Below are 13,880 nucleotides of genomic sequence, written 5' to 3' on the forward strand. Positions count from 1 at the left end.
GTCGGTATATTTTAAAATGGTTGACAATATTTTTATTTTAATAATTCCTTTTATCTTTTTATAATGAATGTTTTTTTAATCTATTTGCTGTTTTACCTCATTGCTGTATGCCACCCAGAGTCTCTTTGTGTGAGATGGGCAGCCATACAAATATGATTAATAAAAAATAAATAAATAAAACATATACATTACATAACTCGATATCTCTATGCAGATATGGCATGATCATATTTATTATAAAATAGCTCTGTTTGTTCAAAAGACTGCTTGAGTGTTTGACAGGTCACAGGGGCTGTAAAACCTCTCAGTTCTTGCATTGGCACAAGAGAAGTAACAGACATCTTTACCCAGGATCTCTCAAATATGTGAACTGATGCTTGAGGACATCTGGGATGAGGGGGGGTAGAAAAGAAAGCACACTCAGTCCAGCCTCATATAGCCACCTGGATATATACAAAGTCATAAATAACAGGGATACTCTTGCACCCAGCCCAGGAGCTTTGTGGGTGGCTAAAATGTCAATTAGCATTAATAATCACAAGCCTTTTTAAATCAAAGCATTTTACAGTGGAGACTGCCAAATTTGAGATCTTTACTGAAAGGGTTTCTTTTTCTGTAACTGCCTTTAAAAAAAAGCCACAAAAATCAATATTGCTATTGGTTTGTGTCATTGTTGTACTGCATCATTTTGACTGCAGAAGGTGCAAGGATTCTCCCTGAAATTTAATACAGAATAAAAGAGACCACATAGATCAGCCATCCATTCAAAGGCAGGGGAAAAAGTAGCCATACATTAAAGCATTATTGAATAAGAACAAAATTGTCACAGCATTGACTGCAGCAAATGAACAAACCAAGCAAAGCCCAACATCTGCAATGAATATTTGTGCATGCATAACTATGATTTCTTCTTTGTGCCTTCGAGTCAGTCTCAAAGTTTTGACCCCTAGCAACTGCCTGGACAAGTTTGCACACTTTTCCTAACAATATTTTCAGGAGTGGTTTGCCACTGCCTCCTTCCCAGGGTTGAGAGGGAGTGACTGGCCCAAGGTCACCCAGCTGGCTTCATGCCTAAGGTGGAGCATGAGCTCAGAGTCTCCCAGTTTCTAGTCCAGTGCCTTAATCACTAACCAAACTGGCTCTCAGGTACGATTAATAAGCCAGACCCATTTCTATTAGAAAATCATACCAAGATCACATCCAACATGTTTATTTTCTTTTATGTTGCCTTTCTTCCAAAAAATAGGAAATATCACTCAACAAGATAGGTTGGCATGTTGGGTGAGGCTTCTAGGGTGTGCTACAAATGTGCTAGAAATGCTACACACAAAGATAACACAGTGTGCCACATGTGCCCAGCTAGGGCCGTTTCTTCACTCTTACCGACGGTGTGAATCCAATCACCACCCTCATCATCGTCCTCAACAAATACAACAGAACAAAAGTCCTCCCTGAACTAACTAGCTAGGCAGCCAAAGTACAATCAATGACTAAGTCCTCAACAGAACAAGAATGTCTTCAGGACCTTTTTGAAGACCAAGAATTTGGGGGCATTCCTTATAATGAGGGGAAATTGTTCTCCTTCCATTACATTGTACAATATCTTTATTTGGCCATTGTTTACGGCCATAGCAAAAGGTGATGATCCTCCAGTCAGTGACACCCTTTTTAATTCACTGTCCATTCCCAGAATCAAAGAGAAGTTCTAAGCATAAAGTACTTTAAGTGTTAATGTGTGTGCGTGTGAGAGAGAGATCTGCAGAGCCTCATCACCCACACTGACACATTGTGGGCTAGCTGCAAGTGCAACATCATCTTCAAGGGCTGCACAGCAAAGAACAGATTGGAGTAATCTAACCTGGAGATTATCAGTGTGGGTGTCATTGCATCCAAGTTTCTCTCCTCTGTGCAAGAGATATATTATGGAAATAATACATTTGTTAAGAATCATATTGTCATGTTCACCGTTCCAATGTTGCCGGTACATCGTAACGTTTCGCATGTCATTTGGCTGATGCGTGTTTCGTCTGGGAGGGGAAGAGGATTCCATCTCGTGGGATTGTTACGTGTTAGCAGCTGGATTGGAATGTGTTTGGGTTATCTCGTGTGTTCAAGGTTCCTTTCCCAGGACATCAGCAGAAACGGTTACCAGCACCTCGGGGGGTGGGGGGAGTTTGCAACGGCAGGGCGAGGGGAGGGATTACGTTTGAGCCGAGGGTTTTTAGTTTGTATTTGGCGCGCTTTTGCTCATTCTCAGCTTTCTCTGTATTTGCATACTATTCTTTAATAAATCAGATATCATTAAGTTCCTGCTTGTGAGTCTGAGTCTATTAGGGTAGGCAATCCTTACACATATAATAACATAGTGCTACAAAATAGTCCTGTTTAGGGATTTCTCTGGATTCATAAAGATTGAGACCAAATAGAGAACAAGGTTGTACACGGGGTTGTCCAAAGGAAGGGTAAAAATAGTCAAGATGGTGGCCACAACCGTGCAGTAAAAGCATTGCTCTTTTTCATATGTGATGCATGGTTGTGACTTTGATCATGTGGTTGTGACTGCCACATTGACTGTACATCAGATACATATTTGAGAACTGGAAACTTCTTAGATGTACCACTGTAATGAACCACTGGAGGATGTAAGATACATTTAAAATCTAGACTTGCATTGTTGTAGAGTTTTGTCACATACTAAGATGAATGCATTTATCATCCAGATGGGAAAATGTTACAAAATTGTTTTCATAATGGAAGGAGTGGGTTGAGATTTCCTGCAATATCTGAAGAGATTCTAATATTCTGAATAGCTCATTAAAACCACATCGGAAATAACACTCTCTTTCTTTTTCATCTTAAGTCTGTAAGCATATTCCAGTGTCTTGTGCTTGCCAGATAGTTTACCAAGGGAAGGAAAATTGAGGGATTTTTCTTGATTGAGCTCAGTGAAGTATTAAAAATATTGATTTTTAATAACTACTGGTAGCTCGAGGTGTGATACTTTGTCTCCTAGGCTATAGCTAAATGATAATGATGTTTCTGCAAAGTCATGAAAAAGCAGCTGGAAAAGACCTTTTAAAAGGGGGTGTCTCCTAATTCTGAGGCTGAAAGTATAGTTGGTAATTACCTGGGAGAAAAGTTAGAGAGGAACTAAGGCTTGTGTTAAGTGAAAATGCTAATGATAAGTGAGAGTTAATCAAGGACCTGAGCATCTATTTAATGTTTACTTCAGCATATTTTCAGCAGAGCCAACCTGAATTAAAACCGCTCAGGAATTAGCAGAAACAAAGATCTGTACCTTCTAGGAAAGTCATTTGCAGGTTTATCATCTCCCCGGAGAAACCAAATTTAAGAACTGTGGAAACGTTTCCTATATGACTCCCCTCTGATTTAGAAATCAGAGCAAATACAGATGTTTGAATATAATGCTTAACCATAGTCTAGCACAGTGTTTCTCAACCTTGGGCACTTTAAGATGGGTGGACTTCAACTCCCAGAATTCCCCAGCCACAGTGTTTATCAACCTTGGGCACTTTAAGATGGGTGGACTTCAAATCCCAGAATTCCCCAGCCAGCATGCTGGCTGGGGAATTCTGGGAGTTGAAGTCCACCCATCTTAAGGGATGGGTGGTCTTCTGGGGTTGAAGTCCACCCAGCATGCTGGCTGGGGAATTCTGGGAGTTGAAGTCCACCCTCTTAAAGTGGCCACGGTTGAGAAAGCATTATGAAGTTGAGCATTATGATAAGCTTGAGGCTCAGGTCTTCTCTCTTCCATCCCAATATTTCCCTCCCAACTATTGTTAACATTAACATTATTAAGACAACAAGTCAGGATGATTCATCCTGATTTGGTTGGTTCTCTAAAATATTTTTGCTAACTATAGTTTTGCCTGAGTTCTATTTGCTAAACCATTGTTTGAATAAGCATTTCTTCCAACTATGGCATTTCCAGCCTTCTGTGAGTTACTGTGGAGGTATAATAGCTCTACCAAGTTCTTATGAACTTATAAATTTTTGGTGGCATTTCACTTGTTCATTAATTTCCATAGAAGATGTTACTCGTTCTTACCATTCTTGTAAAACAGGCGTGGCTACCTGTATTGGTGTTAATCAGGGATTCATGGGGAGCGGGGTGTCAAAAAAAATCAAGAGGATGGCCACAAGCATGCAAAATCCCACCATTTTTAAGATGTGTCACGATTTTCCCAATGAGAATTAGCTCTAGTGCTATGGGTAAGAGTCCCCCTGCCCCAAAAAATATCAATTTTTGACTACTGGACTGAAGAAGTGGTCTCACAGCCAGTCTGGAAGTATCTGGACTGATTTCTCTTCTCAGAGAAAGTAACCAGCAAAATTTTTGTTTGACTAGATATGAATAGTCATAACGAGCAGTATTCAATACTGAAATATCTATACATCTCACACTCTTCCAACATCCTCTGGCTTCACTGATGAAGTTCATCCAAAGGGAAGCAGTTGGATGGACCTAAGTCCTATACTTATATTGAAAAAGGTACAGCACCTGAATTGGAAACTGAAACCGAGTTGGTGTGAATGATCTTACCCATGAAATATTGCAACAAATAAGAATTCTAAATAATGGTATGGACAAAATCCCAGATTCCCTCAGATGGTTCTTCTGGATCTCAAGTGGGTGTAGTGGTGACTGAGGTAATCTCCATCCCTGACAAAGTAGGCTGCAAAGTAGGCTGCAAAATCTACTTCTGCCTGAGTTTTGGTTGTGTTTGTTCTGATTTTTTTTCTCCTGCATCTGTATTGTTCTACTTACAACTGTATGGGTGTTTTTTTAAAGCATCAAATAGTGGCATTTTGTGCAGCATAAGCCTCCAATCACTGTCATCAGTAGACTAACAAAACGTCCAAGATTTGTCCACACAATTCTGCTCAGAAAGTGATTGGTCCTATAAATCTGCAGAGAATGCTTCCTGATAGCATGAACAATAGACACATTTTAAAGCAGAATGGTCTCCATTAGTCATTCAAGGCAACAAAAAAAGGAAGAGTAGGCATATTATAAATAATGGAAGGCACAGTTCAGGGCTGTTTGGATTTAGATGAGAGTTGTAGTTCTGTCAATGGGTTTTTGAAATGCTGTTTATGTCACGAAAAATGATGAAGATGACAAGAGCTGCACATACTTAGAAGTATTGTTTCCAAATCAAGGGAAATAATTATTCCAACTGTACTCTGAATTGGTCAGGTTGGGTCATCACTCTTTAAATCAAACAAATTGGGAAAGAGTTAAAGAAGAAAAAGATGTGACAGGGAAACCAGATAGGTTTAGCCCTGCACAATACAGCTGAGGGGGGAAGGAGCTGCACTGATATCATACAGAAGACCAAGATCTGTTCTCTTGTTTCAGAGTGCAGAACCCAGAATAATGGACTTAAATTGCAGGAAGATAGATTCCAGTTGAATGTCGAGAAAAACTCCCTAATGGTAAGAGCATTTGACAATGAGACCAGTAACACCATGAAATAGTGGACTCTTTATTTGTTGCATGTTTTCAAGCAGAGATTGAATAGCATCAGGAATTCTTTCCAAGGCATTCATGGCTGCTCTAATAGTAAGAAAAATTAAATAGAATGGATAGCAGTCCCCAGTAACGTATTGCACATGTTTACCATTATTTAAGATTAAGAATATACATTATTTACTACTTTTGGAAGTCTACTGATGTTACCTTTAAGGTTTTCCAGGTGTATACTATCACTGAGCCCTGGAATATAGATACTAGGTCTATGGAATCTAGTCAGGGATTCTATGCATTTTGCCACTGAATTTCTATGGGAAAAATGCTAATAATCTGGGTATTTGGGAGCCTGGGCTAAGGGTGGAAATGAGAGTCATTTACCTCCAAGAGAATTTCAGCCAAGGTTCTTCCAGTGATGTCACAAACAGTAACGGAAGATCAAAAGGTCAAGCTGATAGCTTAATGGTTGGGCACAAAGTCATGACTCCAGGACTCATTTCATTTTCAAGCCTAGCTTCTAGAACAGTTTATCTCTGTAAGAGCTGTTAAACCTAGAAACTTCCTAAACTAAGTTTAAATAAAGCTTACATAAACTTCAGTGGAAGGGAGATGAAGAAGGGCAGGATCATAGCAGGCTGGAGATAAGACAGGTAGGTAGTGGTCCTGGCACTATTGCAGAAGTCAAGCTAAATATGAGAATAAATATGAATGGAACGAAGAATGAGTGGGGATGATGCATAAACGAATGAGATTTGCTTTGGTATTTATTTACGTGAACTTGTATAAATAGATACATGTGCAAGCATGAGAGAGGAATTAAATATGTCCCTCCCTACTTTTCCCAGTTGGCCCAGGCAGGCATCCTGTTTCTTCTCCATGGTTTCCACCTCCAGTCTTATTTCGCCCACAGAGATTAACATACAAAATGCAGTCCTATGCAAAATAGCTATTATTGTTGTTCTACAGATTGCATAAGTGAGTCAAACTTTGCCTTAAGAAAAGATTTCACAGAAGACATTTCATAGAGGTCTCTTCTTTTGGAACCACCAATTTCTGGGGAACTGGATCATGACTGCCCAACTACAGCGTTCCTAATGTTTTGCATCTGACGTGGCTGATCTCAGGAAACCATAAATTCTAGGTAAAACTTTTTGAATTTTTAAAAAGGGAACTTCTTATATTTACCACTTCTTGACATTTAAAGTACCATTATCTCCACTGGCAAACAAAATCACTTTTCAGTTGACTAGATATGTTCCCCTAAGACCCTATTGGACTCTGAAACAACAAATTGGCTGATTGTGTTAATGGGGTGGGGGGAGGTCACTTGAAACAATTTTTTAGTGAGACTCCTGCCTGCCAAGATGTAAAGAAAAGGTGCATAGTTTCTCTGCGTAAGTAAGTAATCAAGGAACAACTTACAGTCACATGCACAAACAGCTAGAGTCTCCTTCCAATAATATAGATAGCATGCATCTTTTACAGGGCTGTATAGTGCTTCAGAAATAATCAGGAAAACGTCTTCTGGAACATGTGCAAATGCAAATGTAGCACCTGTCTGTGACTTTTTAAAGCAGCCATGTCTTTGCTCATGGTGATGCAATTGTTCTTTGATCCTAGAAAAAGACAGGGGTCCTTTAAAGAGTTGCAGAAAAATGCTATTTTCCTATTCCCACATAACTTGAAGCACTGTTTTGAAAATGAATCCAAAGCATTGCATAGCTCTAAAGTTTAATCTATCCATTATTCTGTATGAGATATTGGAATGAAACTGCCTGTTACCGCTGATCACATCACCAGTCACAAAAGATTACTCAATATTTAATATTAATATATAAAATCCTTTAGCTAAGCATCTGTAATTGAAAATACGGGCCTTATGAGTCTGTGCTGCTCTTCAAAAATAAGTTTTAATGAGAAAAGCTCTGACTATTCAAAGCACAAAATTCTTTAAAATATATGTACAGGGGATAACAGAAGCACTTACAGCATACAATGCTAAACATAGTTTTTTTTTAAATCTGCACATTTAAAAAAAATCAATTGTATTTTCATTCTATAAAATTTTAATTTTTATAAAATGAAAATACAATTGATTTTTAAAAAACGTCTATAACAAAAACATTTCAAAGAAAAACCAGTCAAAACAATATTGTTTTTCCACTTGAGGCAAAAAAAAACTATGAGGCATGTGGTTCTCTTTGGAAACTTTTGAATATATCTTCTATCCTGTTCTCTTGTCTGCATGATCAAGGACATAGCATTTCATTCACAATGCCCAAAGCAGCTTCACGCAGCATTCTGAAAAATAAGAATAGTGAATAACGGCATCAGGTATGAATGACAGAAAGTACATTTGTTCCTCATTAGCTCTAATTTCTTCTTCTTACGACACTTCTGATGCAGATGAGACATCACCGAAAAATAATTGCTTCATGGCACTATTATTAGCAATGGGTGTCTGGCTTAGATCTCTTGTTCCTAATTATAGATCTCACCCATTTGCAAAAGCAGGAGCAAAAAGCTGTTGTGAAGAGATGGGAGTTGCACACATGCCATACATACAAGCTCTCTCCATGCAACCTATCTCACACTGCATCTCCAGATAAATCTCACTGGCTGCCTGGAATGATCAACATAAAATAGCCTGTAAACCAGGGTTTCTCAACCAGGGTTCCATAGAACCCTAAGGTTCTGCGAGAGGTCACTAGGGGATCACAATTAATTTAAAAAAATATTTCACATTCGGGCAACTTCACATTAAGGAGGTAAATTTTAGTCTTTATTTTCAGTTCATGCATATATACGGGCCTACCCATGAAACAAATATAATAATTTTGTAACTTCTGGCCTATATTTAAGCCTGAATGAGCAGGGGTTCCCCGACGCCTGAAACATATTTCAAGGGATCCTCCAGGGTCAGAAAGTTGAGAAAGGCTGCTGTAAAGAAATACTGGTTGCCCCTGATGGATCCAAGGCTGCCAAAGTGTGTTAAACTTCCTACAACAATGAAATAATGGCTGAACACACAATTAATGTTAAGCAAGGATTCTTAAAAACATCCCTGATTGGCTCAGCCATAGTGACTTGATTCACAGCTAATATTAAGCTTTGATGGGTGAGTTCACATATCCAACTAAGTCAAAGTGGAAGGACATGATGGATTAACTTGGTCTTCCCAACTTGTGGACCAGAACTGCCAAAATTCTCCATCTAACATGGCCATTGCTGAGATTTGTGGGAGTCCACAAATGTGGAAAAAGCCCAAGTTTGGGACAACTGGCTTGGTGTTATTTGCATTAACCAGGTCAGTGACTACATTGAGATATCATGCTAAACTGTGTTGTAACATGATGAAAAGAAGACAACACTTCTTCCTTCCTCTTTAAGGCAGTGAAAGGGAGGTGCATAGAACATCTGTTTTCCATGAACAGCAATAGAAAGTTTACCAAAAGGAACTGTATGCTTCACATGCAATTAACTGTAAATGTTGCTCAGCTTCTAGATCAGTGTTTCTCAACCTTGGCAACTGGTTGGCTGGGGAATTCTGGGAGTTGAAGTCCACACATCTTAAAGTTGCCAAGGTTGAGAAACACTGTTCGAGATGAAAACTCTGTATTGTTCCACTTCAAAGAACTTATTATTATTACACATAAATCCAATGAGACTAGGCTACTGACTTGACTGTCTCATTTTAACACTACAGAAACCATACATTACCCCTAGACACAAAGACATACATAAAATAGAACTTTTAAAAGAAATAAAACCCCTCCCAAATTACCTTTCCATGCCAGTATCTTCCTTGGTAACCTCACTGTACAGCGTTAATTTTTTCTGAAGAGTAGATGCAATGTCCTTCACATAGGATGGTTTTTGTTTACCTGTCAAAATACATGATTATATTGAAGACTTGTGAGCCTTATTGGAAAAGAGAAATATGCCTGTTCTCTATGGCAGCAGTTTAAAAGCCCCAAAACTTCTATTTCCCTTGGATAGCCATATCCATCTATGTGTTTCTGAAGTTTGGGGGTTTGGTTTATTGTCCATCAATACTTAGACAAGTTCTTTTGCTTTTTTAAAGACTATGTATCCAAATCCCACTGCATTTCCAAGTCCACTTAGCTATTTACTGTGCTGAATAATTTGGTTTCCATAGCAAATCTCATTATTTCACCTGAAGGCATGCCATTTATAACAAATACTCCCAGCCCCATACAGAGCCTAGTGAAGTCTCATGGTTTTCCCAGAAGCGAGGCAAGAACTAATCGCTCCTGTTCCTTCACCGTGAACTACCAAAAGCACGTTGGAAATCCAGAAACTGGAATTAAGCTTATACAACCTCACTGGATTAGAGAGACTGGCTTTTACTCACCTTTCATTAAAGCAACAATGTACACAGCAGCAGTAAGGCTGATAATGCCTTCAATTTCTTCAGACTCAATGGATTCCATTAATTCATTTAGAAAAGACCTGAGTAAAATATGCATAAAATATACAGAAGGTAAACAGATTAGCTATCAAAGTATGAATTCATGAACTTGCATAATGGTTAGGTTTCAGAACCTTTTATGAAGTCTTCATAAGACTGTTAGAGGTTCTCAGCATTTACTTCCATTGCTCTCATTTTGCTGTCTCAGAAACCTTTTGAAACCCAGTTCTCCCTCCCTCACCAGACATTGCATTCAGGCCATAATCCTCTCTCTTCCTTTCACAATCCCTACTGCTCCTTCTTTACTCTCCTTGTTCTAATATATTTGAGAGAGAGGATGGGACAAAATAGAAGGGATTTTATTTCTAGAATCTAATATATTATTATTGTCTTTTGAAAAGGTATGGGGGTTCTGGAACTGAGAACCAGCAAGTCTCCAGAGACCAACAGCCATATTCAGGTGGAGGGAACAGGATTCCAGACCCGTTTAGCTGCTCTGATGCTTTAGAGACATCAAAAGTAGGTTTGCAACATCCTTTCAGCTAAAAAAATCCCTTCATATTTGTATAGCCAGCATGGGCTTCAAATAAGCATGAGCAAGCAGTGACCTACAGCTGCCGAAAGAGCCACTGCAATCTTGGGCTGCATCAACGGAAGTATAATGTTGAGACCAGGGAAGTGATGGTTCCAGTCTATGCTGCACTATTCAGACCACACCTGGAATACAGCCGCCCAGAGTCCCCCCGTAGGGGAGAGATGGGCAGTGAATAAATTTATTAAATAAACAAACAAACAAACAAATACTGTGCCCAGTTTTGGTCATCATAATGCAAGAAGGATGCTGAGGACTGGAAAGTGCGTAGAGAAGAGCAACAAGGATGGTGAAGGACTTGGAGGCTAAATCTGACAAAGAATGGATAAAAGAACTGAATATGTTTAGCTTAAAGAAGAAATGGCTAAGGGGGAAATGATAATACTCTTCCAATACCTGAAGGGTTGTCGCAGGGAAAAGCATATGAATTAATTCTCTGTAGTGCCTGAGGACACAACAAGAACCAGCAAAGTGGAAATTTCCTGAGTATGAGAGCTATTAAGCAATCCTAGAGTCCGGGGTGCTCCATCTCTGGGGGTTTTCAAACAAAGGTTGGACAGCCATTTGCCTGGGATGATCTGGCCAAGGGAGTTGGACTAGAAGACTTGCAAGGTGTTCCACCCCTATGAATCTATTCTACTCCCATATATTTAATATGTAAGCATATGCCCACAGTTCTTTGTCAAAAATTATATTCATTGTTTTTATAATGGCAGCTTGCAATTATCTCATGATCAGTCAAGACTGTTGTTTCCTTCATGGTGGACCTTGAGCTATGGACCAATATCCACTTGCTCATCCCTCAATACAATTTGTAATTGATGCTGTTAAATACAGATCCTTCCCTGTACAAATGTCTGCTTTTTTTTTTTTTTTGCTTTTTTGCTGTACTCAAACTGGCCTATCTACAATGCTGAGCTTTTGAACATGACCTAATCGGCTGGAATAGCACCACAGATAATCTAAAAACTTGACTCGTTATATTTTAATAAAGCCAACAGCTTATATTCCAGAGTAGTGACCTAGCAGATGTAGGTCTTTGTATGAGTGTAGAATCAATTTTCCTGAAACATTACTCTGCACTGATAAGTACTCAGAAGTACTAATTATTTCCAAGAGTCCCTTTGCTTCCATTTTTCATGTTAGATGTAACCAAAAGATGTCCGAATGTTTAACACCCTGTTTTGCCTTACGATTCAATAGCATTTAACAAGTCTTCAATAAACTACCACTAATACTAATAAATTATAGCTCTGGTTTTTAAGAAAGGGCTACTTGCAAGTAGACTGCAAGTAATGAGATTCCAGGAGTATCTGTAGAATATATTCAGTAGTTCAAAGAATAAAAATAAAAATCCAGTTCAAAACCAGAAATGCATACAAGTTGGTCAATATCACGGCCCTTGAGTATTAACGGTTCTGGTTTTTTTCTTTACTTTGTCAAATCTTTTTTCCTAATGCTAGAATTGAGCAATGACAAAAGAACAGTGTTTCACAACCTTAGATATGTGGACTTCAGCTCCCAGAATTCCCCAGCCAGCCATGCTGGCTAGGGAATTCTGGGAGCTGAAGTCCACACATCTTAAAGTTGTCAAGGTTGAGAGACACTGCATAAAAATGTAACACGCGAGGTCACCAGCAGGGTAATCAGAAGAGGAAGACAAAATTTCTCCTCCACTTGGAGAACAAAAGCAATACTGTGGGAAAATGGAAGAATCGGGGCTAAACGGTGGTGAAAACCACTTTCCCACCTGAAAAAGAGCTTACCTAACTCCATTTGCTGATTTATACACAACTGCCATTAGAACACTTGAAAGTGGCGGGAGATCTAAGAACATCCTAGGTGGCATTAGCTCTTCTGTATTGGATGCCTACAGCAAAAGAAATATAAAAAAATGCTCCCAGTAAACCATAAGACAATAAACAGAAGAAAAACAACTGGCATTTGATATTACTTTCCTCAGTATTTTACGATCATTGAAATATCCAATGTTCGGAAGGAGGAGGAAGACAGGCAGATAATCCTGTGGGCGAAGAAACAACAGCAGCACAGCTGTGATTGCACACTCTGGAAGGCACGTAATATCAGCCCCCTTTGAAGGCTAAAAGCTCAGAACCCATTGCCTTGAGGCTCAGAAAGAAAGGTTAGAGCCAGCCATTTCCTGCCCAGACCATTCACACCACCAGAAGCAATCCCAAAATATTCAGAGAAGATTTCTTTTTACAGCAGACGTGCATTTGATAACAAGGGCCATCTAAGAATTTGAGAGCCCTTGTTTTTACAGGTGTAGAAAGAGGCATGAATGCAGAAGATGTTTATAGAAAAGCCTTTCAAAATTGCATTCCCTTTGCAAAGGCAGCACTAGCTACGGTGACATGATGAAAGCACTTCCCATTTCCAGCCACCTGTGGGCATCCTCTTCCCGCACACTCCATGCTGAAAAGACCCTGAAAGGTCTTTGGCATCTCCTGGAATTCTCTGTGAGCAGGAATGAGGATTCTGTATCCATCAACTCTCTGGATATCAGATTCTCTCTGGACCAGGTTGAAGTCCACCCTCAACCACAGATGGCTTGGGGCCAGTTGCTCTCTCTTGGCAGAATCGTAAATACTATTATCCAAGCCCTTCTTCTGGGTTCTTGATGGGGGCCTCAGTCCTGCTTAGGCTGGGCTGAGTTCACATTTGAGTGACCACTACATGAATAAGGAAGAAGAATACAGGTCTTTACTGATTCTCTAGGACGTAGCAAGTGACTACCTGCATGTTTGGTTCTTGGATCCAGCCAGATCATAAAGTTAAATACTTGCTAAATTCACTCATCACAGTATGACATCAAACGTAGCTTATAAACCACAATCTTTGGATTCATGTAACAGGCTAAAACCCAAAGAAAGCACATTATAAATCTCCCCCTTTGGGGGGAGATGGGCGGTGGCAAAATTAAATAAATGAATGAATGAATGAATAAACAAATAAATGAATGAATAAAAGCACAGTGTGCAAATCATGTCAGTGTGATGCTATCTTTCTCTGGTCCTTTTTAATTATGGCTCAAAGAAGGCAGATGATGCAGTTGTGCTGGTGGACCTCAAGAGGTCTGATCTCTACCACATCTGACAGACCCCTGAATATTTGCTTAGACCATCCTTACATGCACACAGAGCACATCTGCAGGAACAGTAAAGCAAAACAAAACACATTACCTTTTGTTTCAAGTTGCAACCTATTTCAACCACTGCTGCAGCTAACAGAGAAGAAATAACTCCATGGTGAACAGCTGGCAAAGCCAATGCACAAGACTGGATTACATGTATGAATTCCCCAAGAGGCTCTTGAACAGAGTGAATTAACTAGGAAAGAGC

At 39.4% G+C, this 13,880-nt stretch overlaps 1 protein-coding gene across 1 annotated transcript in view; it reads right to left on the reverse strand.

The window, feature by feature from the left end:
* Window positions 1-7,385: 7,385 nt before the first annotated feature.
* NCAPG2 (non-SMC condensin II complex subunit G2) overlaps window positions 7,386-13,880 on the reverse strand; it is a 30,131-nt gene continuing 23,636 nt past the window's right edge. Inside the window, exons 23-27 of the mRNA XM_063303391.1 lie at window positions 13,722-13,868; window positions 12,285-12,388; window positions 9,870-9,967; window positions 9,279-9,378; window positions 7,386-7,795 (exon numbers count right to left, since the gene is read on the reverse strand). Of these exons, the coding sequence (XP_063159461.1) occupies window positions 7,744-7,795; window positions 9,279-9,378; window positions 9,870-9,967; window positions 12,285-12,388; window positions 13,722-13,868 (501 nt within the window). The 3' untranslated portion in view covers window positions 7,386-7,743. The remainder of the gene's footprint in view (window positions 7,796-9,278; window positions 9,379-9,869; window positions 9,968-12,284; window positions 12,389-13,721; window positions 13,869-13,880) is intronic.

Source organism: Candoia aspera, chromosome 4 (genome assembly GCF_035149785.1).
Source record: "Candoia aspera isolate rCanAsp1 chromosome 4, rCanAsp1.hap2, whole genome shotgun sequence".
NCBI classification, from domain to species: Eukaryota; Metazoa; Chordata; class Lepidosauria; order Squamata; family Boidae; genus Candoia; species Candoia aspera.